The 24121-nt window shown below is 43.8% G+C and overlaps 1 protein-coding gene across 1 annotated transcript; it reads left to right on the forward strand.

Annotated features, from left to right (window-relative positions):
• The first annotated feature begins 2612 nt into the window (after window positions 1-2612).
• Window positions 2613-23769, forward strand: PRKAR1A (protein kinase cAMP-dependent type I regulatory subunit alpha). Its single transcript, XM_050921004.1, has 13 exons — window positions 2613-2720; window positions 3860-3965; window positions 5049-5119; window positions 5963-6141; window positions 13937-14110; window positions 14873-14964; window positions 15209-15270; window positions 15797-15843; window positions 16796-16954; window positions 17859-17919; window positions 18449-18570; window positions 19421-19502; window positions 21315-23769. Exons 4-13 carry the CDS (start codon window positions 5965-5967, stop codon window positions 21485-21487), a joined length of 1149 nt encoding a protein of 382 aa, XP_050776961.1. The 5' UTR covers window positions 2613-2720; window positions 3860-3965; window positions 5049-5119; window positions 5963-5964; the 3' UTR covers window positions 21488-23769.
• Window positions 23770-24121: the final 352 nt, after the last annotated feature.

A 24121-nucleotide genomic window follows, 5' to 3' on the forward strand; every position in this document is an offset into this window, starting at 1 on the left:
AAGCCCGTGCATGGCCCTTGGGGCTCGTACCCAGCCCGGATCCGGGGCCCTGTGCCCAGCCTGGCCTGCCTGTGCATGGCCCTTGGGGCTCGTACCCAGCCCGGATCCGGGGCCCTGTGCTCAGCCTGGCCTGCCTGTGCATGGCCCTTGGGACTCGTACTCAGCCCGGATCCGGGGCCCTGTGTCCAGCCTGGCCTGCCCGTGCATGGTCCTTGGGGCTCGTACTCAGCCCAGATCTGGGCCCTGTGTCCCGCCTGGCCTGCCCGCGCATGGCCCTTTGGGCTCGTACTCAGCCCGGATCCGGGGCCCTGTGCCCAGCCTGGCCTGCCCGTGCATGGCCCTTGGGGCTCGTACTCAGCCCGGATCCGGGACCCTGTGTCCACCCTGGCCAAGCCCGTGCATGGTCCTTGGGGCTCGTACCCAGCCCAGATCTGGGGCCCTGTGCCCAGCCTGGCCTGCCCGTGCATGGCCCTTGGGGCTCGTACCCACCCCGGCCTGCCCGTGCATGGCCCTTGGGACTCATACCCAGCCCGGATCTGGGGCCCTGTGCCCAGCCTGGCCTGCCCGTGCATGGCCCTTGGGGCTCATACTCAGCCCGGATCCGGGGCCTTGTGTCCACCCTGGCCAAGCCCGTGCATGGCCCTTGGGGCTCGTACCCAGCCCGGATCTGGGGCCCTGTGCCCAGTCCGGCCTGCCCGTGCATGGCCCTTGGGGCTCGTGCCCAGTCCGGCCTGCCCGTGCATGGTCCTTGGGGCTCGTACTCAGCCCGGATCCGGGGCCCTGTATCCACCCTGGCCATGCCCGGGCATGGCCCTTGGGGCTTGTACCCAGCCTGGATCCGGGGCCCTGTGCCCAGCCTGGCCTGCCTGTGCATGGCCCTTGGGGCTCGTACCCAGGCTGGATCCGGGGCCCTGTGTCCAGCCTGGCCAAGCCGTGCATGGCCCTTGGTGCATGGCCCTTGGGGCTCGTACCCAGCCCGGATCCGGGGCCCTGTGCCCAGCCTGACCTGCCTGTGCATGGCCCTTGGGGCTCGTACTCAGCCCGGATCCGGGGCCCTGTGCCCAGCCTGGCCTGCCCGTGCATGGCCCTTGGGGCTCGTACCCAGGCTGGATCCGGGGCCCTGTGTCCAGCCTGGCCAAGCCATGCATGGCCCTTGGTGCATGGTCCTTGGGGCTCGTACTCAGCCCGGATCCGGGGCCCTGTATCCAGCCTGGTCTGCCCGTGCATGGCCCTTGGGGCTCGTACTCAGCCCGGATCCGGGGCCCTGTGCCCAGCCTGGCCAAGCCGTGCATGGCCCTTGGGGCTCGTACTCAGCCCGGATCCGGGGCCCTGTGCCCAGCCTGGCCAAGCCGTGCATGGCCCTTGGGGCTCGTACCCAGCCCGGATCCGGGGCCCTGTGCCCAGCCCGGCCTGCCCGTGCATGGCCCTTGGGGCTCGTACCCAGCCCGGATCCGGGGCCCTGTGCCCAGCCCGGCCTGCCCGTGCATGGCCCTTGGGGCTCGTACCCAGCCCGGATCCGGGGCCCTGTGCCCAGCCCGGCCTGCCCGTGCATGGCCCTTGGGGCTCGTACCCAGCCCGGATCCGGGGCCCTGTGCCCAGCCCGGCCTGCCCGTGCATGGCCCTTGGGGCTCGTACCCAGCCCGGATCCGGGGCTCTGTGCCCAGCCCGGCCTGCCCGTGCATGGCCCTTGGGGCTCGTACCCAGCCCGGATCCGGGGCCCTGTGTCCAGCCTGGCCAAGCTGTGCATGGCCCTTGGTGCATGGCCCTTGGGGCTCGTACCCAGCCCGGATCCGGGGCCCTGTGCCCAGCCCGGCCTGCCCGTGCGTGGCCCTTGGGGCTCATACCCAGCCTGGCCTGCCCGTGCATGGCCCTTGGTGCTCGTACCCAGCCCGGATCCGGGGCCCTGTATCCACCGTGGCCAAGCCCGTGCATGGCCCTTGGGGCTTGTGCCCAGCCCGGCCTGCCCGTGCATGGTCCTTGGGGCTCGTACCCAGCCCGGATCCGGGGCCCTGTGCCCAGCCCGGCCTGCCCGTGCATGGCCCTTGGTGCATGGTCCTTGGGGCTGTACCCAGCCCGGATCCGGGGCCCTGTGCCCAGCCCGGCCTGCCCGTGCATGGCCCTTGGGGCTAGTACCCAGCCTGGCCAGGCCCATCCATGGCCCTTGGGGCTGTACCCAGCCCTGCCCAGATGCAGCGCCCGGTGCCCAGCACGTGCCGGGCCCTCGTGCCCCGCCCGGCTCCAGCCCGCGCCGCCCATCACGTCCCCTTCCCAGGCAGCGGGCGGCAGCGCCCCGGGGGAGGCTGGAGCCGGGCGGGGCGGGGCGCTCCTTAAAGGAGAGGAGGGGGCTGGGCAAGGCAGACCCCTGAGGGAGGGGAGGGGAGGGGTTTGGCCCCTTTAAGGGGAGGCCGGGGCGGGGCTGGTTGCGGAGCGTTTTCAAAGGGAGGAGAGCGGGGAGGACAGAACGCGCCGCCCTAGTCCCTTTAAGCGGGAGGCGACGAATGTGTCGGCAGCTCCTTTAAGACGCTGACGGAGCTCTGCGTCCCCTTTAAGGTTGCCAGGGTGACGGCTCGCAGTGAGAGCGAGGCGCATTGACGTCAGGTTGGCCCGCGATTGGCTAAGGTAGCTGGTTTCCGGTGGGATCCGCCGCCGCCGAGATCAGCAGCGAGGCCGGAGTCCGGGTCTGGGGTGAGAGAGGCCGAGGGAGCCGCCCGGACCCCGCGGTGAGTGCGGGCCCCGCGAGGCTTCTGGGCGGGAGCTGAGGCGGGAGGAGGCCCCGGGAGAGGCCCACGGGGGAGCGCGTCCGGAGCGCGGGAGGCGGGACACGGGTGGGGATGCCGGGGGCAGGTGGCGTGGAAGGCCCGGAGGGAGGGGAGACAGGGCGCTGGTGGCCGACGAAGGCCCCGGGGGAGCGCAGGGCACTGATGGGGGGGGCGCTGGTGGCGGAGCGGTCTGGGGGGGGCGAGCGAGGAAGGCCCGGAGTGGGGGGGGAGGGCAGGGCACTGGTGGGGCCCCCAGGAGGTGGGGGAGGAGGGCAGGGCACTGGTGGGGCCCCCAGGAGGTGGGGGAGGAGGGCAGGGCACTGGTGGGGCCCCCAGGAGGTGGGGGAGGAGGGCAGGGCACTGGTGGGGCCCCCAGGAGGTGGGGGAGGAGGGCAGGGCACTGGTGGGGCCCCCAGGTGGGGGGGGGAGGAGGGCAGGGCACTGGTGGGGCCCCCAGGTGGGGGGGGAGGAGGGCAGGGCACTGGTGGGGCCCCCAGGGAGGGGGGGGAGGAGGGCAGGGCACTGGTGGGGCCCCCAGGGAGGGGGGGGAGGAGGGCAGGGCACTGGTGGGGCCCCCAGGGAGGGGGGGGAGGAGGGCAGGGCACTGGTGGGGCCCCCAGGGAGGGGGGGGAGGAGGGCAGGGCACTGGTGGGGCCCCCAGGTGGGGGGGGAGGAGGGCAGGGCACTGGTGGGGCCCCCAGGAGGTGGGGGAGGAGGGCAGGGCACTGGTGGGGCCCCCAGGGAGGGGGGAGGAGGGCAGGGCCTTGGGTTTGTTTTTTTTTTTGGGGGGGGGGGGGAGACCTGGGGGAGGATGGGCTGGGAGCAGTCTAGTGGAGATACGGTGTTATGGCCTTGTGTGGGAGCATGAGAATTGGAGGAGGTTTGCTGTGCTGGCGGTGTGTGTGTGTGTGTGTGTGTTTTGCATGGGGTGGGCGTGGGGAAATCTTCATCCCCTGCGCACCCCTGCAGAAAGAGGCGATTTAACTTTATTGACATGCACCCCTGAATGTGAATCCTGCTTTCGCTGATCCCTGGCAGAGGGTGCTACCTCCTGCAGGGAATCTGACTTGGCAGCGTTACCTTTTCCACCTGAATTGCAGGGATCCCAAGTTGGGGTAATTTGAAAGGAGTTTCCTTTATGTGCTGCACCAAATCCAACCCGTAAACCACAGATCTGCCAAGTTTTGCTTCACTGAAAGTGAGAAGGTATTATAGCAAAATGTTTAGGTTTTCAGGGTTTACATTGGACTTTAAAACATTAAAAATCCATCACCTTTCTTAGAAGGATTTTTGCAAAGGTTTTCAATGAGACTTCAAATTTCACTTATTTAAGTCTTTTTCTCCTTCAGACTGTTGCTGCTTATAAATCCAAAACTAATCTCAGAATGAGGGAATCTTTCTCACAAATGGATGAGGCTAATATTTCAGCTGCTGTTTGGGGGGATTCCCTCACTCCATGTGAGGAGCTTATTTTGTGGTTTGAATATATTCTGGTTGTTCTTCACATCAGGATTACACATAGAGGCTTCAATTTTGGCATTGGAGGTTGAACTAAAAATTAGAGGTGGGATTAAGGCCCAAAATTTGGATCAGGATTTATAACTCCCCGTAGTAAAGGGTTGTTTGGGTTCTCATAGTAAAGTCATTGCAATTGTGTATAGTGGCTTTTTAAATACATTTCATTGTTACAAAATGGAGAAAGTTCAATGGAAAAAATAGGGCTGGCTTAGTTGCTTGATATGTACTCTATTGGCATTGTTTTTTCACAGTAGTCTCTTTGAGCCACTAGCGAGTTATGTTTGCTGTCTACCCGCATCATGATGCTTTTTCCATAGACTCTAATTTGCAGGCTGTCATGGAGCCACAAAGTTACTCTTGGACATTTAATTAGTCTTATTGACCTTCAGCATGCAAGTTGTCAAAACAAAAGGGGTAACTATAGAACTTTCAGGCAACCTTTCCTCGGTGTAAACCATGTGTGTGTTGCATAAACACTACAATGTAGCTGCTTCTCTACATACTTTTGTTGAGATAAGTGACCAGAATGCAACCTGTTTGAAGTGTTGTCTGTTCTAAATTAGCTTTAGTCCTATAATCTCTAGCAGGACATTTCAAAGGGGCATAGTTAGTTATATTGACTCTATTGCTGTGTATGCTATGTTTGTTAATCTCGTGCCTAAATGGAAAAAGCATGTGTAATAGGACTGTAGCACTTGGATTTCTGCAGTGACTTTTAAGTAGCATGTTTAATATCTGATTTTCTGTCTAATTTTTTTTCCCTCCCAAAAGGAGATACTGGGATCAGCACACTGCATTATAAATTGTCTACGTATCCAGAGCTGTCCCTATCTGTGCCCCAGGTAACTTTCTTTACATGTGTTTTTTATGTAAATGCCTTTTTAAACATATTTTTACTTTAGCCTTTTCTCTGTTAACCTTTTTTTTTGAGAGCAACTTGCATAAACAAAAATGGATAAAGTAACATGAAAATTTTCACTCACTGGAAATTATGCTACTAATAAATCCTATTAAGATCTGGCATTATATGTATTGTTTTGAAATCTAATAGTTCTAATTACTGTGAGCATACTTCAGAATTAGTGTTTTAGTGTAAATGTCACCCCATTTTCTTTACTTTGAAGTAAAGAGCATCTCCATTGGGCAAACATCTGTATTTCCATGGCTTTTATGAGCTGTCCAGGGAGCTGACTTGCTGTTACCTTAACAAGTGTCACCATACTTCAAATATTTTTAAAACTTGCCTCTGTGGTGTGAGAGGGACCTCACTGGGGCAGGAAATCTGCGCTGTAATTGACAGCCTATGCCCATATGACTCCATGTTTTTCAGAATGCTCAGGGGGGCCAGGGTTGCTGAGTTTCATTCAGCTGGGGAGCGGAGTTAGGGAGTGTGAGGGGAACATCTGCTCCTGTTGGGCCTGTGGGAATTTCTGTAGAGCAACCCAAGGTTCCCACTTCTTCCCAGATGCCAAGTACATCACCTCTCTGCATTGCTGGGCCAGGGCACAGACTTGGGAATTGAACATTTATTTTAATTACTAGCCCTGCAGATAAGTTAGGGGTTTTTTTAAGCAAGATCACTGCAACAAAAGTTAATATGAAGCATAGCTAGGCAGCACGTCAGCTGGATCATCTTAGTTCTCTGTGTAGTTCATGTAACTTTTTTTTTTTTCCTTAAACATCAGCAATGGCAGCCTCTAGCAGCAACACCAGCGAGGAGGAGCGTAGCCTCAGAGAATGTGAACTCTATGTCCAAAAACACAACATCCAGCAGCTTCTGAAGGACTGCATTGTACAGCTATGTACAGTCCGACCCGAGAGACCCATGGGATTCCTCAGGGAATATTTTGAAAGATTGGAGAAGGTAAAAATAAGTCTGCAGAGCAGGAGGGGGAATGCATTTATTTACAGTCTCTCTCTCGTAGTTTCTTAAATTAAAGACTGAGATTCAGATTTGACCAATATTTTTTATTAATAGTTTAAGTTTGAAACTGAAACAAAGTATTTGTTTGGAAAACAAAGTGTCCTTTCTATAGCTAAATGCCAGTTGCTCACTAGTGAAAAGCATCCCTATAGCAACCAAAAGTATGCCCATATGATGGGGAGAGAGAGAAACTAGTAAGGAAACCGATTCAAGTTAGCTACTGAAAATAAAATCTGTCAGTTTGGTACTGGGGTCAAGAGGTGGGACATATGGCCTGATTTATGATGACCTAAATTATTAAATTTATTATGTACAACCCTACAGTATTTTAGTGATGGATGTTCAACTTTTATATTGAGGCTAATTAATTTTCTGTAGTGAGTTGCAGATTTAATGTTGGTGAGGGGGAAAAGTAGTAATCCTAGCCAGACTTGTTCACTGAGAATTAACATTTGGTGACTTTCCTCTTGTACTTCAGCTGAGACTTGTACCCACATTTCAAATAGGTAAACTTGTCTTTGCTTTCTGTCCTGATCTCAGTGTTTCTGTTGAATGGCTGGTACATTCTGTCCCAGAGGTGAGCTAAATGATTCTTGCACACACCTTGTGTAATGTACTCTGGGATCCTTGTGCATGGAAAGCACTATGTAAATATGATCCTCACATTCCAGTGCCCACTTTTGCAATGAAGACTAGCTCCATTGAGTGATTATTTAATATACCTATTTCTTATCTCTGAACATCTTTACAATAGCATTTTTATGTAAGCTATGATTAAGGGCAAAACTTGATGTAACTGATCTTTTCTACCAGGATATTTATATCTAGTACTTTTCTGTTGCTGGTTACTATCTATGATACTCTGCATCTGCAAACCAATAGTCTTTGATAAGTACTGTGGTGGCTATTGCTGTCACTTCACATTATAGTCAGTTGCAGGCACTCTTGTTATATGGATTTACAGAATCCATATGTCAAGGTTCCTTCCCCACTCTGGACTTTAGAGTACAGATATGAGGACCTGCATGTGAACTTCTAAACTGAATTACCAGCTTAGATCTGGTTTTGCTGCCACCACTCCCAAATACTAGCTCCCTTCCCTGGATAGACTTCTTCACCAAGCTTCTGGTGAACACTGATCCAACCCCTTGGATCTTAACACAAGGAGAATTTAACCATTTTCCCCCTCCTTTCCTCCTCCAATTCCTGGTGGGTCCAGATCCAATCCCCTTGGATCTTAAAACAAGGAAAAACCAATCATGTTCTTAAAAAGAAGGCTTTTAATGAAAGAGAGGTAAAAATCATCTCTGTAAAATTAGGATGGAAAATAACTTTACAGGGTAGTCAGATTCATAGAGCCCAGAGGAACCCCCTCTAGCCTTAGGTTCAAAGTTACAGAAAACAGAGGTAAATCCTCTTAGCAAACAGGAACATTTACAAGTTGAGAAAACAAAGATAAAACTGACATGCCTTGCCTGGCTGTTACTTACAAGTTTGAAATATGAGAGACTGGCTCAGAAAGATTTGGAGAGCATGGATTGATGTCTGGTCCCTTTTAGTCCCAATAATGAACAACCCCAAAACAAAGAGCACACAAACAAAAGCCTTCCCCCCACCAAGATTTGAAAATATCTTGTCCCCCTTATTGGTCCTTTGGGTCAGGTGTCAGCCAGGTTATCTGAGCTGCTTAACCCTTTACAGGTAAAAGGATTTTGGTGTCTCTGGCCAGGAGGGATTTTATAGTATTGTACACAGGAGGGCCCTTCCCTTCCCTTTATAGTTATGACACCATATGTAATATTTTTTTCTCCTTATTCGAATTCACTTTTGCTAATAGTTTTTCCCCTCTGTACTTCAGTCTGTAGAATAGCATAGGTCAAACAGCAAACAAACTGTGGCATCTTCCTTATGATTCTATCATGCAGACCACTGTTTAGTTATTGGATCCATCAGGGAATGCTGCAGATTTTAATACAAACTCTACTATTGGGCACAATATCTGAAGGAAAAACATCTCTTATCTTGTGGCCAAGAACTGAGATAATCTTCGGTCCAACTTCCTACATTTTTAACCAGAATGTGTAATTGCATCTTCAAGAACGGTCTCCGTAAAATGCCTTTAGCAAACTACCCAACTTCTGTAAAGTTCACTGATTGTCAGTCTGGGGTTTGAGTTACTCTAATCACAAATAGATCCTAAATTCTGCATTTCAGCACTTTTTAGTGTAACTGTTTTGAATATTGCAAAATAATTACCTTTTTAGTGCATTTAGTTCACAGTATATAACTAGAATAACTACTGGGATGTAAAAGGGGAAAAGAGACATGTTTCTGTGTAGTAGGTTAACATGCAGTGAATGCAATATTTAATCTGGCAAAAGAAACTCAAATTCCTTTTTATTAAGACAACAGGTCCTGCTAGCTCTGTACTTAAGTGTATGTGTTTGTCCAGGTTGAAATAACTCAAGGTTTTTTTGTTTCAAATGTAGTAAGCTGTATTCACTCAGAGTCCAAACCTGTCGGAAGGTTGAAAATAACAGTAGTTCAATATCTACATTTTCCCCCAAATGGATTTTTGTAAATGTCAGTAAAGGTCCTTTAGTATTATCAAAGATAAATCACCATATATAATGTTAACTGACTCTAGTGCAATCTCTTTATTTTATTTATTTCTCTCTCTCTCTCGTTAATCTCAGATGAAAGCATGATATAAATTTAAACACTTTGCTTGTCTTGAAGTCCATTTTTATATGCAAACTTGTATTTAAAAAACAAAAATTGTACTCTTCTCTAACTAGTTTCCTCCATCGTGCCCACAGATTCTAAACTTGGCCTTAGTCTAACTAGATGTCATAATGCCTAAATAGCTATCAAATAACAGATCAGCAAAGTTTTAGTCTAGTGCAGGATGTCCTCTGACATCTGTGGCTGAAGAGCACAAGTGCTAAGCACTATTATTAATCACCTCCAACTTCTGGGTGAGTAAAGAGACTTGCAAAGGAATGTGGCCTTTGGACCTTTAAGTTCTGTTTTGTCAGAGATGCATCTCTGACAAATCTGTTGATATACCCCTGTAACCCTGTTAAATGGGGGGAAGATACAGGCTGCTGTAGCAATATGGACAAAAAACATACTAGTAAGAAACATTACTTTAAAAATTGAGGCTAAACATATAACTGAAATAAAGATCACTGTTCAGCTCTTCCTTTCTGTAGTTCTATATTTCTGATTACCTCTTCCACATGATGTATCTGTAACCATGATTCATTATTTTGTCTTAAAAGATTAGCTTCCATCTGTTTGAAAAAAATCAGTTTTGAAACTTCTACCTAGATATATGTATTAAATTCCTGCATCCAACTTATTTATAGGAATTATAGCCTTTTTTCGTCCTTTAAAGTAATTTGGTGAAGAATGCTTCCATATGAATCAAACTACTACACTTTAAATAAAATGTCCATGTAGTTGGTCTGCATGTGGCAGACCAAGGCCTTTTGTGTATGTGTGCTACTCTGCAAACATGTGACTTACTTAACACCAGTGAAGAAGAATAAGTTACTAGCTACACAATACTGTGGCTGGCCTCATACTCTGGCTTATGAGCTGTAGAAGCTTAGTGTAGATAATGCAAAGGTCACTACTACAGTCGGTTAGGTAATTGTTAAAAAATGGACATAACTGTCCATGGGGATAAGTAGACTTTAAAAAAAAATACTGTCAATATATAACTGTGTAATACAAAAAAGATTTAAATTGTCCTGTTCCCCTGTGCTGTGCCATGCTCCCCCCTCCCCAAATGCTCTCCCATGCTTAGGAATTGCAGGGCACTTGACACAGTGAGTGACTTATGTACAGAACACGGGCACAATGAGGTTATTTCCCTTAAATTCACCTTGCTGTTGTGGATATAAAGGAGATCTTTTAACATTTCTTATTTTAGTATTAAGCCATCAGATGCTAACTTTTTTCTCAGATGTCTAGAATGGCATGCTGATTTGCTACCGTCCATTAGAAGTGCAAATTGCACAGAAGCAATGGAGACTGAGTCACTTAATGAGGTTTGGGTTCAGAAGTATTTAAAATATCTAACTGTGCAGTCCAATAGTTCTGAAACTGAAAGAGTACTTCCTATAATGGCCTATTAAAAAATGTTAGTCTTGTCCCTAGATAGAACTCTACCTTCAGAATACGTACTCTCTCTCTCTCTGTTATATATATATATATATAGTACACATTATACAGACTCATCACATTTTCTAGATATTTGGTCATGTAACAAACAATTAAAAAAAAAAAAAAAAGTAACTGTTAAATGTTTGCTTGACTGTCCACACTAAAATGCTCTAAATTGTCTCTAATGCCATAATTTTTTGTGACCTGATGATGGTGTGAACAGTTAAGACCCCAGTCCTGGAAGCTGTCAGAGCAGCTTGCAAGATCAGGGTCCAAGTCAGCAAATGACACCTTAGTACAGGCTTAATGCGTAAGTTGCCGTCATTGATAAAATTGTCTTCCTTTTTTTGGAGGAATGCGACATCCCTGTAATTATAAAGGCTATATATCGCAGCTAGATATTGGTCAGAAACGTTTTGCGTGGGGACTGGCAAAAGAATAATCATATAAACTGAGGGGGAAAAGTGGAGTTTTTGACCTATTATCACAAATTGTGATTAGATTGTAAACTCTCTGGGGCAAGGACTGCCATTTACTAAGTTTGTACAAGGCCTAGTACAGTGGCTCTCTGACTTAGGTGCTACTGTAGAGCATTTATACCAGTTAAGACCTTTAACACCTGAAACTATGAAAAGGGATACTAATTAAAATACTACTGCTGTCTGGTATAACACTTTTGATCGCTGTAAGAGAGTAATTTAGCAAGATACATTTCTACCTCTTCAGTTTTATTTAGCAAATTTGAAAACATTTAGTGTATAGTTAGTTTCACCGTGTCCCTTGTATCATAAGTCAGTTACCCTATTGTTTGATTGGACCTTTCACATGGGAGAGAAATCATATTTTAAAAAAAGAACATGAATGTTGAATGACAAGATTTGGAAGGGTAATTTGGGTTGGACTGTGTATTACTTTCAGTACTCCTAACTCTTAAACTTACTGGACTTCAAGTTGTGTTCCTCCTGATATGTCTATAGTATTGGAACAAATAGAGTGGATGTTGTGTCACAGATAAATAGATATAATTTAAAAACAACTTTCTGTGTATATTCTGAGTACGTGTGGTACGGCCATCCTTGGACGTGGGCTGTGGAAGATGAGTGAATGTTTGCAGATGTTGTCATATATGCCATAGAAGGGATGCTGTCAAATACTGTAGTTTAAACCCAACCCTTATGTCATTGAACTATTTTTAACAAAACCTGAGTGTAATGGACTCTTCCCTAAAAATAGAAAGAAAGAAGTTTAAATATCTCCCCGCTCTTTGAAACATCACACAATATTTCATTCCTGCATGAGAAGCAGGAAGTGAAACTGACTAAACAGGCCAGTGGAGTTTCTTTGGCCAGCAAAGAAGCATAAATGTAAACTCGCTGTAATGTTTATCTGATTTTTCTTTCCACAGCACTCTGGTTATACATAGCATTTAAGTGGCATTGCATGTATATCCGGAGTGGAGGATGGCAGGCAAGCAGAACACTGCCTGACGGTACATGGGAGGGAAGAGTTCGGTCAAGGACATTGGATCAGAGCCTGCAATTAAGTCGCCTGGGATCCAGGCACAGCAGATAGTTCCTCAGTTTTTACGGTCTTATCCCAAAGTTCCATACCAAAATGCTTGGAGAACTTAGCTGAAGCTGTCATGATTTTAAATACTTCGGTTCCACTTTTGGTTCTAGCAATATCAAATCTGCTACTTAATTCACTGTCTACACTGCAGCTAGCAGTGTGATTATTGCAGCATTGGTGTTGGCTTGAGCCAGCCACATGAGTGCAGATCCAGGACATCAGACAGGCATGGACTCTTTCAGCTAGTCTGAGCCACCACTAGTGTGGCAACGTCCACACTGCTATTTTTGGTGTGCTAGCTTGAGCTGAGCTAGTGTAGTCTGCCTTATCCTCCCTGAAAAGATCCTGTGCAGTACTTTAAGTACAACATATATGCACTGAAAGAGTTGACTCGGGGTAGGTCTACACTGGAGGTAGGAGGTGCTATTCCCAGTGCAGGTAGACAAAGCGCCACATTTATTGGTAATACATGTATCAATCAACACTACATCATATGCATACGATATATATTAAACTCATGCGCGCACGTACACACAGACACACAAGCACACTCCGTCATGGTGGTGGTGTTACTAACTAGTTGCTCCCCTTAACTTCACTGGCCAGGTGAGTTAGATGGGGGTGGACTGGAGCTTCTGTTGATCCGGATCAATGTTCTGATGTTGACAAGATGAGACTCAGGATCCTCTGCAAGACACCTCATGTTTATAGCAACTGCCCTCTCATGCAAATCTATACTAGATGCAAAATCTGTGTCTGTCAGTTGGTCATCGGTGGTGCTTCCTTCTGGGTGTTGTCTTAATGCTGCCACATTTATTTTCAAAGAGGGTGTTTTCAAAAGAAGGTGCTGGCTTCTAACCCCCAAGGCCGTCAGTGTGTCTGATCTTCTTGTAGAGCCCACTTGACAAGTTCTATTGTTCTTAGATCTGGCTTCCATCCCCTCTCCAACCCTTGCAGCTGTCTGGAGGTGCTTGCCTTCCATGCCTTGCTCATTCATGCCTCATTCATTCAACAATGCAATTGATGAAAAGGGGGAGATCGTCTTCTACTCCTCCTGAAAAGACATTTTTCTTCTACCTTACCTATCCTTAGGGGCTATAACATTATACCAAGTCTCAATAGAAAGTTTATGTATAAGGATTTGATGCAGAGTTCCTGTATCAAAGGACTTGATACAAAGTTCTATGAAAATAGAGGTGTTATATGGGAAGACTTGATACAAGGTTATATGAAGAGGCATAATACAAAGTCATGTGAAAATGATAGTTATGTGAAGATGCTTAATGCAGAGATTTATCTATATATAGAGAAACCAGTATTCTGGGTGACTGACTAGCTAGATTTAACTTTGTTTCAGTTCTGATAGTCTGGTGTCTCTCACTCAACTTGACAAATGATCAGTCGGGGGGGGGGGGGGAACCTCTTATAAAAGCTAACAAATCTGTGGCTTGGAATGTAAACCAATGGCTGGATTTATGAACACCAATATCCATCCAATAACTCATTTATGTTTGTTAAAATAACCTAAGGTTATTAAATACCTACTTTTGTCAATGATTTGACTTTGTTTTCTAGCTGCTTCTATAACATGGTTTTCTGGGTAACTGCTCTTCTATCTTTAAAAGCAAAAAAAACCCCAAAACAACTCAGTCCAGGGAAAAACTACTGGGCTTACTTATTGAATTCATCCTATGCAAGCGGCAGCACTTAAAAGGTGGAGTTCCTCCATTGTGCGTTGGTTACGTCATGAGAGTGGGGTGAAAGTGCCAGTTTATTTTAATAAGGGAAATAGATTTTTGAATGACTCTCGTGTCTGTTATGCTGCTGTGTTTTAAAGCAGCCTTACTGTTGTAGAAGTATCTTCCCGTCTGCCATAGTATGAGATAATAATAGAGAGGAATCTCTTATGTTGGCAGACTGAACTAGAATATGATATGTAACTGCATTTTTACCCTTGGATTATGTGACACGGAAACATCTCCTTCCTGTTTAGGAGGAAGCAAAACAGTTGTTGAATCAACAGAAATCTGGATCACGTTCAGACTCGCGTGAGGATGAAATCTCCCCTCCTCCACCTATGAACCCTGTGGTGAAGGGCCGAAGAAGACGTGGGGCCATCAGTGCAGAAGTCTACACAGAAGAGGATGCTGCATCTTACGTTAGAAAGGTGGTCTATACTTTAACCATTCCCAAAGCCATGCAAATCTAATCTTTGGTCATATCTAGGCCTCTCTGTTATCCAAGGGGCATATTGATGTTCCCTGTGTGTTGCCCCAGTGATGTTACATAAATGCATACCAAACCATTGCAGTTTTGTGCATGAATTCTGGATAGTACCCAGCTGGTGTGGCCTTGCTAACCCACATAGTAGGTCTACAAAGCAGTCATGCCAAGCCAGGCCTGTTTACTCTGGGTTTAGCCTGTGATGCATGGTAACAAGGCTTTGGTTTCACTTGAGCCATTCCCACATCACATCCTGTTCTGCTGTCTTGCTCCATAAAATCTTTGGATATGTTTCCTCTTGTTTCTTATCTCTGGCAGAATTTCAGTACAGTGCACCATTATAGTGGAGCAGCTTTCTTCCATCTTTTTATGGGTATATTGCTACTTGTTTTGAGCAAACCCAGGTCAAAACAGATCCTTGGGGTCTGCGGGAGAAATTGCAAACTTCAGCATGGAATTGTATAGTTAACCTTAAGAGATCACTTATGCTATTTTCTTTATACTGACTCAAACAGATCTTAAAAAAAGGGACAAGCTTTTCCTCTTCTTTCTACAGCACTTGAAAGAAAAAATGAGGCCGTGCAAAATGTTGGCTAATGTTTTATTGCGGTAATTGGATTCATTTAGTTGGCCAACTAAGTGCAAAGATTTTTTTTTTTCTTCAACATTTATAATCAGAGTTACTTTGGTTTTGATTATGCTCTAGGTTATTCCTAAAGATTACAAGACTATGGCTGCTTTGGCTAAGGCAATTGAGAAGAATGTGCTATTTGCCCATCTTGATGATAACGAAAGAAGGTAGGAGCTAATCTCTTAATCTGGCTCTGCTTTGTTAATAGTATGATTTCACTGTTGCTTTTTTAAAGCTTTTAGTGTTTTTTAAAGAACAAACATGCAGAACTGAACAGCTTTATGGGAGCAGTCAGTCCAGACAGGTCAATAACTGGAGAAATCCTGAAGAAACTACTGACATTTGAGAGAGGAACACATGTGCATATAACAGGCAACCAAACTGCTGATAACTTTGAAAAATCTCTTTCAGTGACATCTTTGATGCTATGTTCCCAGTCACCTACATTGCAGGCGAGACTGTGATCCAGCAAGGTACGTGACAGTGCTTGCATTGATAACGAAACAATTTGTAGCTTGTGAGAAGATTCTGGATCTATGGGTTTGTTGTTCTGCTCTTATGGCTGTAAGAACACTTGTTGGTAAACCCTGCTTGCTTGTTTTTTATGTGAACCACAACTTACTTTGGGGTGGAGGGGGGAAGGAGAGTGGAGTCACTGCAGGTAGTCCCTGTCTGAATCAGCAGCTTAAACTCTTTTGATGGTTTTGTAGTGAATTTACTGGGGAGAGGTAAGGCTATTGCTCTCTTTCATAACAGCAGGTGTCCCTGGCACAGGTAGAATGAGAAAATGCGCCTGTATTGACAAATTTTTCAAGCATAAAATAGGCAGTGCCCTTTTTTTAGCCCTATCAAGGCATCTTCTGGCAGGCCTGGTGCCAAGGGTTAATGTATTAAACCTCCAAACTGCCTTTTTAATATTCCTCTGCTGTTTTTTAATAAAACATGAATCACTTTACAGCTCTTTTTGCAACTGAATTTTGTATCTGTTTTTTTCTTTAGGTGATGAAGGAGATAACTTCTACGTTGTCGATCAAGGAGAAATGGATGTAAGCTTTAGTAATGGCTGAGACTTTAATTGTATTAACTGTGAATGTATTCACCCCTGCAGAAATACTAGTAACCTCTTGAGGCCTTTCTTAATTTCTCATTTTCACATAATTTTTTCTCTGGCAGAACTGTTCTGTTATCCATTCTTTTGGGATATTCCTTTAGAACAGGATCCTTCTCAAGAAAGCTTATTTTGTCTGTTACTCTTTGATCCTTTTGAGCAGCTCTGTGGATGGGACTGCCCAACTGTGCAGAATATGAACACATCCTATATTGTGCGACTCCAAATGAACAGTTTGCATGCTGACAATGTTTCATGCTATATGAGCACAGAAACAAAGGGGGGGAGAGAGTATTCTGGGGTAATCCAATGATTTGATTTTTTTTTTTTTTTTTTTTTGGTCAAAGTCCAACTTTTTGTCAAGGTCCAGACTCCAGACACAAAAATAACAATAATGCTGATAATAAGTAAATAGACTTTTGCAGTCCGTTCAAAAGCATCCGGCCTACCTATTGACTACCCCTGGAGTATACTCCTATAGTTGAGACACAGGACTAGTAAAGACAGACCTAGGTTTTATTCCAATTTTTGCCATAACCTCTTGTGATCTTTTCTCTGTTTCCTCAGTTGTAAAACTGAGTTAATACTTCACAGGTCTGTCAAGTTCCGAGACTTTAAGTTCACAATCCTTGGATGAAAAATGGAATATACCTACGAAGTAGTATTATGATAGTACATACAAGACAGTCCTTTCCCCAAAGTCTTTGAAATCTCAGTACAACCTGGAAATGGTGTCTCATTCATGCTTAAATAATCTCCAGTCTTTCAGGGGTGATCTAAACTAGAATATTTCCCTGTGTAACATAGTTTAGCACAGAATAAGAGGAAATTTTACAGTGTCTTTGTGGCCAGTTGTTTGCCCTTATTGACCAATGTATGTTTCCTTTCAGGTATATGTGAACAACGAGTGGGCAACCAACGTTGGTGAAGGTGGCAGCTTTGGAGAACTTGCCCTGATTTATGGAACACCCAGAGCAGCAACTGTCAAAGCAAAAACAAATGTGAAATTGTGGGGTATTGACAGAGACAGCTATAGAAGAATCCTTATGGCAAGTTCTTTTTTTCTTGTTTTGAATGTATGGGTTGTGCAGTTAATTCAAGGTAGCGTATTTACTCAACGGGAACGTCTTTTTGTGACCTTGAGTGATCATTCCAGTTACTCCTGGTCACTAGGCCCTCTGTCTGCATTGTACTGCAGAGGGACTCGTATCAAAAAGAAACGTCAGACTCGTTTAGGTCATGACTAGTAACAGTGCTGTCATTCACACAGATTTTGTGTGCGTCTGGCAAGAAAGATTTTGAGTGTCTTGTTAGGCCAAGACAAATCTTAAATTACAAATGCAGTGTTTGATTATTATGGTATCTGTGCTTATATTTAATCTGCTATAACAGTGTGATTGATTGCTCTTGTTGGACTTTGATTCTCCTACTCTCTTAGCCTGCCACTTTGCTGGTCTGTGTTTAAGTAGTCATAAGTGACTACAGTCAACCATTCAGCCTAGAATAAACATGAGGCTGATCCAGCAATCCTTACTCCTGCCAGTAGTCCCTTAAACTCCAGCATTGTTACTCACATGAGTAAGGGTTGCAGTATTGGGCTATAAATTATGTAAAGCATTGATCATAATGGACATGGGCCAATCTATAACTCTTATCAAAGTTCATTACAAGAAGAATGCATTTTTTTTGAGTATTTAGGGACAGTATATTGTGCAAGCTTTTGCCTGAGTGCCTTCTGAGAGGTGCTGAGCACTCTCAGATCTCACTGAAGTCAGAGATTTGAAAGCACTGACACTTTGCAAATTTGGTCCCTTAAAACAGAATATATTAAGTCTTGTTGAATTGTGTGGCCTTTTTAGTGACTTATCTTTCACTTTTCTTTAAAACTACTACAAAATTATGAATAGAAAATAAAAGCTTTATCTTGGTGTTTGGATTTTTTTTTTGTAATAGGGCAGTACACTGAGAAAGAGAAAGATGTATGAAGAATTCCTTAGTAAAGTATCTATATTGGGTGAGTGAGAAGGTTTCACTTTAAAATTTGATGTAATGGTGGATGTAGTGAGGTGGATACCCAGTTAAACCTCTGAAGTGGTAATCTGTTAAAACCAAGTCCATAGTCTGTGCTGCTTTTTTTGCATAATCCTAAGGCAATGTCTACACTACACTTATGTCGGTGTAACTTATATTGCTCAGGGGTGTAAGTAAGCCACCCCCTCTGCTCCAAGCTGCATAAGTTTCATCAGCAGAAGTGCTGGTGTGGACAGTGTTATGTCAGCGGAAGAACTTCTCTTGCCTACATTGCTGCTGCTGCTGCGCTGTTGGGGGTGGATTATTTAGGTCGACGGGAGAGCTCTTTCAGTTGGCTTAGAGTGGCTATACTGGAGAGCTGCTGTAAGTTCTCTAGTGTAGCCATATCCTAAGACTATTATAATTAAGGTCTTGATTTTTACAAATGTGTACTACCAGAGAGAGAGAAATGTTTTGAGAGTGGGAACAGAGATTGCATGATGCATACTAAAGCCTTTGTTGACTTTGTTTAGAATCTCTGGACAAGTGGGAGCGTCTCACTGTAGCTGATGCCTTGGAACCGGTACAGTTTGAGGATGGACAGAAAATTGTGGTGCAGGGAGAACCAGGAGATGAGTTCTTTATTATCTTAGAGGTAAGTGAATGTTACTTCTGCTTAGTATGTTGAGTTACACAAAACTAAACATCTGGTTCTAGGAATTTATTTTATTCTCCTTGTCTGTAAAATTCTGAGAATGACGTGACTAAAACTTACACTTTTGGGAGCACAGGCAAGGTGAATGTAAACTTGCTTTGCTGTTTTTACAAATGGCACTTCCAAGAGAGTGAGGTAGCTGGTCTAGTCCATGAATCAACCCACTGAAGTACCTGCTAGTCGAGGGAACTGGAAACCCTAGATATCCTCTTTTGGTGGGTGTAAAACTATATGCTGGTCCTATGCCTGAAAGTAGCTGAAGGTGTTCTGGTATGTGCTATAGTGCATCTCTAGATAAGCAAGCATCTCCAGAAAGTGCCTTGCTAGTTTCATAATATATGAACCACAATATTTCCAAGGACACTTTTTTTTTTTTTCTTTTTTAAGTTGTCTTGATAATCCATAGTATCGCCCTCTCAGACCTGCACTATTTCCCTAATTTTTCTGAATACTAGCCATCTCCTGATCTATTCCTCTGTAATGTTTCTTGTTACTGGTTCCATTATCTCTTGAGTATTTCCTGCTAATCAAATTATAAGATGCCTGTAAAGTAACAAAGAAGACAGTAGGAATTCTATGATGCATATAAGTACCATCCTAAGGGGATTTAAAGGAGAGACCCAGAGGACCCTTGTTTTAATATGAATGTATAGTGACATATGTGAAGTGTGTAATGGGGTTTTTAATGGATAAGACGCTTCCTGTATGACACACTGCAATGAAGCTGAGTTCTTGTGAAAGTTAAGATGTTTCAAATGATATTGGCAAACTTTTTACTAATTGATTAAAGGGCACAGCTGCGGTGTTACAGCGGAGATCGGAGAATGAAGAATTTGTTGAAGTGGGCAGGCTGGCACCTTCTGATTATTTTGGTGAGTTACATTGCTGCAGGTGTAATTGGCTGCACTGTTGTCATTGTGTGTCTCCATAGCTGGGTGATATCTCTCTCTTACTGTGGGTTAAGAGGTGATTTGTGGCAGGAGGGGTTTGGTTATCTGCCAATTGTTTGAGAATATCTGTTTTGATTAACTTCTAGAACTACACTGATAATCCTTTGAGTACCATGTAAATGACTAACAGCTCAGAAGTTCATGTATTGTGGAAAGGTGGTACCATCTCCTTTAGTTTCAAGGTCTCAACCATCTTCCATTATGAAGACCTCTTTAGCCTCTGTATTTTTAGTTTAAAAATTGATACATTGATAGCAAAGGAAAATATTTAGTTGGATAGAATATAATATTTATTGATTTATGGAAAACTATGTAAATCAGCTTCAAACACACTCATGTATATACATTTTCTTCAGAAGGGCTTTAATGTGTATATATATGTTGCATCTGTTAAGGTTGTGATGAAATATACATTTCTTTATATTTTAAAACTATTTTGTGGGTAATGTAAAATTAACTGTAAATTACTTTGCTTTTTGAAGGGACACTAACTTGATCATGTAGAGGTTTTTTTTTTTTTTTTAAATCTGTTGACTGACCTTTTTTTGGGTCCAGCAATCTTTAAATAGTGTAGTAAATAGTTCTTGAATTGTGTCCGTTTTCGCTTTATTTTTAACTCCTCTGCTGAGGTTTAAAGAAATATCTTGGTATGGCTTCAGAGCAATGCAAAAAAGTGCGCAGGTCTTCTCTCCCTCTCCTTTCCTTTTGTGCGGAAGCCTACCTATGGCCTATTCAGTTTTTCAGCTTTGCTGTTAATTTAATTAGCATTTAGCCTCTTGCAGAGCCTGAAGAACGTGCAGAGGACTGGTAATATGCAGGGTCCTCAGGCAGATGCATGAAACTGGAAGTGCACCTTACTATCAAAAAAACTGTTGAGGTTGAGTATATGCAAAGTAATCACAGGGGAAAAATGTCTATTTCCTCAAACTCTTCACTTTAGTATTTGCAGGGTTTGCTGTAGTTACACATAGGTACAGAATGTTCTCGTGGAAATAGAACTGCCAAGTTGAATATGTCTCTGTTCTAGGTATTTAGGGTCTGTGATAGGTAACTGTGGTGTTACTTAACAACTGTAACAGGTTTTTGAAACAAAGCTTTTTGACTTTGTGTTTTTTTTTTTTTAAATGGGAAGCTAGAGGTTTCCTGATATGGGATCTCCCTTACCCTGCTGCCAAAGCATATCTAAACTAAGGGAACTGTTTATCTCTCAAATTTAATAGTCCATAGATTTCAGAGCTGGTTGTATTCAAATGGTGCTTTGTTGGTTTTTACATTTAAAAAGATGTCCTCTGATACCAGCTCCTACAATCCTTATGTTTTGCTAAGATAAATAAACAGTCATTTCTGTGACATGTTAATAATTATGCAGGTGCTTTACTGTAAACGGTTACTCTTTTGTTTACCACTCATTCACTAGCAAAATGACTTGGCCCTCCTATGAATAGTGAAACCTGTACAAATAGACAGTGCAGCAAACTGTCCTGAACACCCCAGAGTATCCCCATTTTTTTAAAAATACAAGTCTACCTTCATAGACAGTATTCTTGAAGCAGCTGACTTGACAATCCCTTCAATGGTTTCTAAACACTGATTTCATTTTTAATACAACTCTATTCACAGATCTTTCTGATCAGTGCTAAAAATCCAGGGTTATCTACTCTGCACTCTTGTAGCAATTTTAAACAGTGTGGTAGCTACAGTTCTTTTAACCGTGTTCTTGCTTTGTCATCCTAGGTGAAATAGCTCTATTGATGAACCGTCCTCGTGCTGCCACAGTCGTTGCTCGTGGCCCATTGAAATGTGTAAAGCTTGACCGACCCCGATTTGAGCGTGTCCTGGGTCCATGCTCGGATATTCTCAAACGAAACATCCAGCAGTACAACAGCTTTGTATCCCTGTCTGTCTGAAATTTTGCTCCCTCTCAAATACATGCTTCACGAATGCAGACTGCTTTATTCCCTTGTGCAGAGCCACACGGCCACTGGCATTCGCAGCTTCCTGTCTGTTTAAAGAAAAATTGCTTTATCAAAGCACCATTTTTATTTTAGAGCATTAGTTCTGTGCTCTCTATCCCATTAAATAGAAAGAATTCTATGGAGACTTTTGCTGTTACTGCTTCTCTCTATGCAATGTCTAGTGTCCGCGTTGGGCCACTGCTGCCTTTCTTTTTGGTGAAGAGGTCTCCTGGCACGAAGCTAATTGCCATAGAGTGAGGATGTAACAGTGGAGAATTTTTTTTTTACAGATACTTTTCAAATTGTTCATATTTTTAGGTTGTGGTCCTAATCTACTGTATTTTTTTTTCAAAGGAGAACTGCCCTTGTAATTGAGCTACTCTATATTTAAATTTTCTGGGTACTGTAATCCTCAGTTCAATCCTGAGGCGTCAGCTGCTGTTACAGCCGCAGCTGAAAGTTAGCAGTCGCTTTGTACCCTTGTACTGGTTCAAGATTGCTTGGTTATGTTTTGTCAAGTTTCATGTAAAAGCTTTTAAGGTTTATAGTTCTGGTCAACTGCTGCAGATATTACTTAGTTACCTGACCCTCACTGCAACTGATCTTTGCCTTTCTTGTTGTCACCTGTGGATTCACTCCTCTAGGTCATACCTGTTCATATCCATAGCCAAACTTTGGGTTAAACTCTTACCTTCAGTCACTTGTCCTTAGACTGGCACAAGAATTGTACAACTACCCAGCTAGTGCCAAATAGTAATGTGTGTGCTCTGGATGCAGTGCAGGAATTGGAAACGTACATGGTTTTACCCTGTAACTTTTGCTTGTTACTTATTTCACAGTTGACTCTGTCCTTCAAAAGATTCTTTCCTCAGTTAACTCCTTGGTACCCGGGATACTAATTTTTGCCTGTTCACAACCAGCATCAGATGCAGGGTGGAGCAGCTAGCCCAATGAGATGAATAGAGATGCCGGGGAGAATGAGGCAGAAAAAGTGAATGTTTTGGTTATTCCTGCTACTCTATTGTTTTTAAGTGTGTATATATATTTTTAAACCAACCAGAAGTTATTTTACCTTTTTAGTTTTCATTTTAAAGTTAGTCTGAACACAAATACTGCATCTTCTGTTTCCTGCCCAACTTTTCAGATTCACCTGAGAAAATATTTTACATATTTTTGGAAACTGTTGCTGAGTCTTAAATGTATTTCAGTATTTACCAGCTTTGTGTTGTATTATTCTGTGCATACCAATATTACCCAACAAATTTTACTGAATTCCACAGTTCAATAATGTAGGCAACTTAAGGCTTCCTTTAAACTCTAATTTATACAAATTAGAGTAGGGTTGTATTTGGGAGTGACAGCAAGCATTTTTGTATTCATTCTGCAACTGTTTCTAATGATGGATCCCTTCTTTTTTCCTTTCTGAGGTAATTGGACATGGTAGACTACTTTCCAGGCTTGTAGACATTTTAAAAATGTTTGCTAATCAGACATATATACAAAGTTGACGGTATCAGATCTTTGCGGTTTTAGGAATATATCCACATACTCCCTGTGATTGGATTAATTGTGAAATGCTTGCATTGTGTGAACTATTTGTTTTTCAAAAGATCTTTGAGTAGAGGATTCCTATCGCTGCTCTACAGGAGTAAACAAAACTAGTTTTCTAAAACTATTTTCTTCAGTTTTCTATCTAACTAGGTTTTTTCTTCATATATTTTAGTTACTTTGAAGCTTGATTTGATCCTTGTTGATGCACCAAAAAACAGACCCACACCTATGTAAACTAGTTAGAGCTCCACAAAAAAAATTCACATTTTTTATATAATGCTTTCTAATCAGGTTTCACTATTACATCTTTTTAGCTTGCTGTTTACTCCCTTTTGTAGTTTTACCTACAAGGTTAAGATTAAACCAGCTGAGTCTGAGTTAAATATTAATCACAGTTATAGCTTTACCTTTGTGTGCAATTTAAATATGTTTGAAACCACAATTTGGCATAGTTTGCCTTAGCTAACATTCAGGGCTTTAGAAGTAATCTCTTGCTAGGCCACCTTTAGCAAATTTATCAAGTCTACTGCCCTAGAGAGCTATAGTCAACCAGAGGACCATTTTTGTATCGTTATCTGACTATATAAGTCTGATGTACTGTATGTGCTAATATATTATTATTCCTTTTGTTATAGATTGTCCTAATGGCAGGTAAAGCAATAAAAATGATTTAAATTCTTAAATGCAATGTCTTTTTCTCCCCCCCCCCCCCCAATATGTATCTTATTTTGCTGTGGTGTTCAAGGATGAATTGTTAATGAGTTGTAGGAAGCTAAGTAGCTTAATGCATTAGCTTTTTACCTCTGCAGACTTGAGTTCAAATCACTGCTTAGCTCACAAATGAGAATTCCTTTCACAGCAACATCTTGGTGTGTGTGTGTTTGTTTTTTGTGTTTTGCTTTTTTTTTTTTTGGAGCCCTGACCATTCTCAGCTGTCTGTCTAGCATCTGTTCCCAGGTATTTGGTGCACACAACAACTAATAGAATAAATGTTTGTAAAATCTGCATCTTGTGCCTCTTCTCCCTTCCCCTAAT

This window comes from Gopherus flavomarginatus, chromosome 12, assembly GCF_025201925.1.
Source record: "Gopherus flavomarginatus isolate rGopFla2 chromosome 12, rGopFla2.mat.asm, whole genome shotgun sequence".
NCBI classification, from domain to species: Eukaryota; Metazoa; Chordata; order Testudines; family Testudinidae; genus Gopherus; species Gopherus flavomarginatus.

Excerpts from the sequence above, each read along its gene's own strand:
- PRKAR1A (XM_050921004.1), top strand. The coding sequence starts at position 5,965 with ATGGCAGCCTCTAGCAGCAACACCAGCGAGGAGGAGCGTAGCCTCAGA. Across the intron at positions 6,142-13,936 it reads ATTTTGAAAGATTGGAGAAG|GAGGAAGCAAAACAGTTGTT; the intron begins GTAAAAATAAGT and ends CTTCCTGTTTAG. Across the intron at positions 18,571-19,420 it reads AGTTCTTTATTATCTTAGAG|GGCACAGCTGCGGTGTTACA; the intron begins GTAAGTGAATGT and ends AATTGATTAAAG.